Source organism: Triticum dicoccoides, chromosome 4B (assembly GCF_002162155.2).
Source record: "Triticum dicoccoides isolate Atlit2015 ecotype Zavitan chromosome 4B, WEW_v2.0, whole genome shotgun sequence".
NCBI lineage: Eukaryota > Viridiplantae > Streptophyta > Magnoliopsida > Poales > Poaceae > Triticum > Triticum dicoccoides.
In genome coordinates, this window is record NC_041387.1 from 363,115,425 (window position 1) to 363,119,108 (window position 3,684).

At 50.5% G+C, this 3,684-nt stretch overlaps 1 protein-coding gene across 1 annotated transcript in view; it reads left to right on the forward strand.

Moving 5' to 3' along the window:
* Positions 1-2,959, forward strand: part of LOC119296164 (RNA-binding protein CP29B, chloroplastic-like) — a 5,367-nt gene extending 2,408 nt beyond the window's left edge. The window contains exons 2-4 of the mRNA XM_037574552.1: positions 1,755-1,856; positions 2,170-2,496; positions 2,596-2,959. Of these exons, the coding sequence (XP_037430449.1) occupies positions 1,755-1,856; positions 2,170-2,496; positions 2,596-2,661 (495 nt within the window). The 3' untranslated portion in view covers positions 2,662-2,959. The remainder of the gene's footprint in view (positions 1-1,754; positions 1,857-2,169; positions 2,497-2,595) is intronic.
* Positions 2,960-3,684: the final 725 nt, after the last annotated feature.

Genomic DNA, 3,684 nt, shown 5'->3' on the forward strand with positions numbered 1-3,684 from the left:
ATGGATTGCGGAAGCTGTGGCTGGAGTGGAAACCGGCGAGGTTGCTCAAACAAGGCGGTAGCCCTTTGTGCCGATGTCGATGTAGCCGAGAGCGTAGGATGGTGTAGCCATGGTCGAGGTAGCCGTGCTAGGGATGTCGAGTCAGGGTGGCCGATGTCGAGGTAGTCGCCGTGGACCAGGAAGAAGAGTGGCGGCGGCCTGAGGAGGCGGCGGCGGCTAGGTTAGGAGCACGACGGCGGTGCTCGAAGTAGGCGAGGAAGAACCTGACAGCGTGAGGGAGACCGGCGCGGACGGTGGCGTTCCCGCGCAAGGAAGGTGGCGTGGCACATACCACAAGGAAGTCGACGTGTGTGGACGGCGAAGTGGACCGCGTGCTGTGGCGGTACGGCCCGAAGGGGCGACGCAACGACAACGCGCGGGTCAGGGCGATGGCGGGGAAGACCTCAGGGCGGCGGTAGGGACCGCGTGCCACGCTTGCTACAGCCCGATGGGGCGACGCAGGGGCAGCGCGAGGGTCGATGGAACCACGGGACGGCCTGGAGCGAACGGCCTCGTGGCGGCGGTGGACAGCGGGCCGCAACACTACGGCCCAAAGAGGCGACGCAGCGGCAGTGCGCGGGTCGGTGCAGCCGCTGGGAGAACCATGGGGCGGCAACATGGACCGCGTGCCACGCTCGCTACGGCCCGATGGAGCGAACGGCCTCGGGACGGCAATGGACCGCGGGCCGCGGCACTACAGCCCAAAGGGCGACGCAGCGGCAGCGCGCGGGACGATGCAGCCGCGGGGAAAACCATGGGGCGGCGATGTTGCGGTCCAAAGGGACGACGCAGCTGTGGTCCAAAGGGACGACGCAGCTGTGGCCTGTTGCTCAATCGGTGTAGGGCACTGTACTTGGAGACAACCTTCACAAATTCCAAGGAGACGCGTGTATGCGGTTTATCAGACCGAAGACGCGACAAACAAAATCAAGAAGATGCGGCGGACGACGAGATATCTACGAGTTGCATCGCGCGCCGTACGTGGCATGGGCACGCAACCAAGCGAGACACACATCAGCAAGACCTCTATGCATATGCATCGTGGAATAGCATGCTTGGTGGCCTAGTGCGAGCTTCCAGGCGGGCGAGTAACCAGCCACGCACAGGGCGCTGTAGCCAGCGCACGGGACGCGGGCACATGGGAGGCAGGCGATGCGGTGCGTGCCATCGGCCCAGCGCAGAAGCGCGAGCGGCGGCAGGTGTCATCGAGGCCAGCGTTGGAGTACAACTGCGCGAAGGCGACGGACGATGTGGGCGACGCAAACCGTTCTTAGATCGGAAAACCAAAAAAGAACACCGATCAAATGACCGGCGAGAGAGAAAAATCCGATCAATTGATCGGAAAAAAAACTCCGCAGGGCAGCCAATCAACGCGATCGGCGGACGAACCCTAGGTACGGGCGGCGCGGCCCCCCGGTGGCGATCATGGAGATCGACCGCCCCGGGGGCGACGCGATCCGGAAGCGGTGGCGATGGCTAGGGTTTTGGATCGGGGTATTCTGATACCATGTTAGAAGGGATAGAGGGATTGGTGAAATTGTTGTTATTCTTTGAGCCTCATGGGCATATATGTAGAAGTACATGATCTACTTGGATCACAAGACAAGCCAGAATATTTTCTAGTCTATCCTATGTTTCCAATCTAATCACGATACTTAACACTATAGCCCAATTTAAATCGTAGCATGCTTAACTGCTTTGCTTTATTGTCACAGGTTATCTGTGACAAATTGACTGGACGTAGCCGTGGATTTGGGTTTGTAACTATGTCTACTGTCGAAGAGGTTGAGGAGGCAGTTGAGCGGCTCAATGGCTATGTGAGCACTCATTTATGCCTTTAAAAGCATTGTTTCTAACCTGCTACTGCTCTTGTGCTCTTGTTTCATCTTTTATTGTTTGTAAGCTACTTTCGTTATGTTTTTACATGTTTACTGATTGGTTCAGCTTGTTCTGTTTCTCCTTGGTTCTGCAGTTCCAACCTCTTGTTTCTTACTGAGAAATACAGTTCAGAGTTTTAGATAAAATTGTTAGTTAGTTTAGCTTTTGTTGCTTGACTTAACTGTACAATTTCTATACTAGGATGTGTAGTTGTATGCTTGAGTAATTGGCTGACCTCATCTCTAAAATCAGGTGCTTGATGGTAGAAGTTTGAAGGTGAATTCAGGGCCGCCACCACCCAAGGACCAATCCTCACCAAGAGGATTTAGAGAGCAATCAGGCGGATTCAGGCAGCAATCTTCACGTGGGCCCGGTGGTGGGGACAATAGGGTGTATGTGGGTAATCTTTCTTGGAATGTCGATGACTCAGCTCTTGCAAACTTGTTCAATCAGCAAGGGAGTGTCTTGGGGGCCAGAGTCATCTATGACAGGGAGAGTGGGAGGTCAAGGGGATTTGGTTTTGTCACATATGGTACTAGTGATGAAGTTGAGAAAGCAGTATCTAATCTTGACGGCTCTGTGAGTTTTCACTCATTTAACTGGTTGCTTACACCTGTGACCCTTCATTATTGTTCTTTCGGCGTGGTGCTAAATGACTTTCTATTTCCTGGTCCACAGGACTTGGATGGAAGACAGATCCGTGTTACAGTAGCAGAAGCGAGACAACCTAGGCGAGAATATTAAAAATCCTATTTTAGATGATGCGAAGCGGAACTATGTAATGCTGTCAGGTTTTTGCCCCCTAGTACACGTTTCGATGACGAGCGTGTACAGTTTGTTTCCTGGCAGTGCGTGGACTCCCTTCCCTCCTTCCCGGTCTCCTGTAACAGAATCTGCTAATTTCCTGTTATGCGCCCTGTTCAAAAAAAGAAGATGCCGCTAAGCCTGTGGTTAGTATCAGGTAAGAATTATAGTTTTGTTCTTCTTTGTCATTCATTCTAGTGTAATGTATGAGATATGTATGATTTGGTTTCAACCATCATATCGCTGCTAGCCTCTTTTTTTTTGAAAACCCCCAACTTTATTCATTTTTTATAAGTAGTACTCCCTCCGTACCATAATATATGTCGTTTTTGCAGTTTAATTTGAGCTGCTAAAACGACATATATTACGGTACAAAGGAAGTACATCGTTTACGAGGATCATTCAATTTCATTTAAACGCTTCTCAAACCAATCAGAAGTCAAATAAATCTAGCTAATCTAGCAAGCGCATGAGCTGCTTTATTTGCTTCCTTATTACAGTGCTCAAATCTAGCTCAAATCTAGCAGTAACGAAATCACATGCATAATGAAAACAATCCTTGAATATTGCTGCCGTCGCATCCGCCGACTGCCCTCCATCATTCATAGAATCAATCACCTTCATATTGTTCGAATTTTATGATAATGCGATTGCATCCTGCCTTTGCGCCAGTGTTAGACTAAATTTGAGAGCTAAACCCTCCGCCATCAACACATCCAAGCAAAAATCTATTTTCTCATTCCCTCCAGCAATAAACTTGCCTTTGTCATCTCTAAGGACCGCTCCCATCGTACCCCTAAGAAACTCGTGATCAAAAGAAGCATCAACGTTAAGTTTAATGAAACCTCTGGGAGGGTAAGACCAACCCTCCTTTTTCATAGAAGCCTTGGGAGATAATGCATTAACAAATTTTGTGGTAAGGGCAAAAATCCCCATTGAAATCTGACTTGCGTTTTGAGTTTT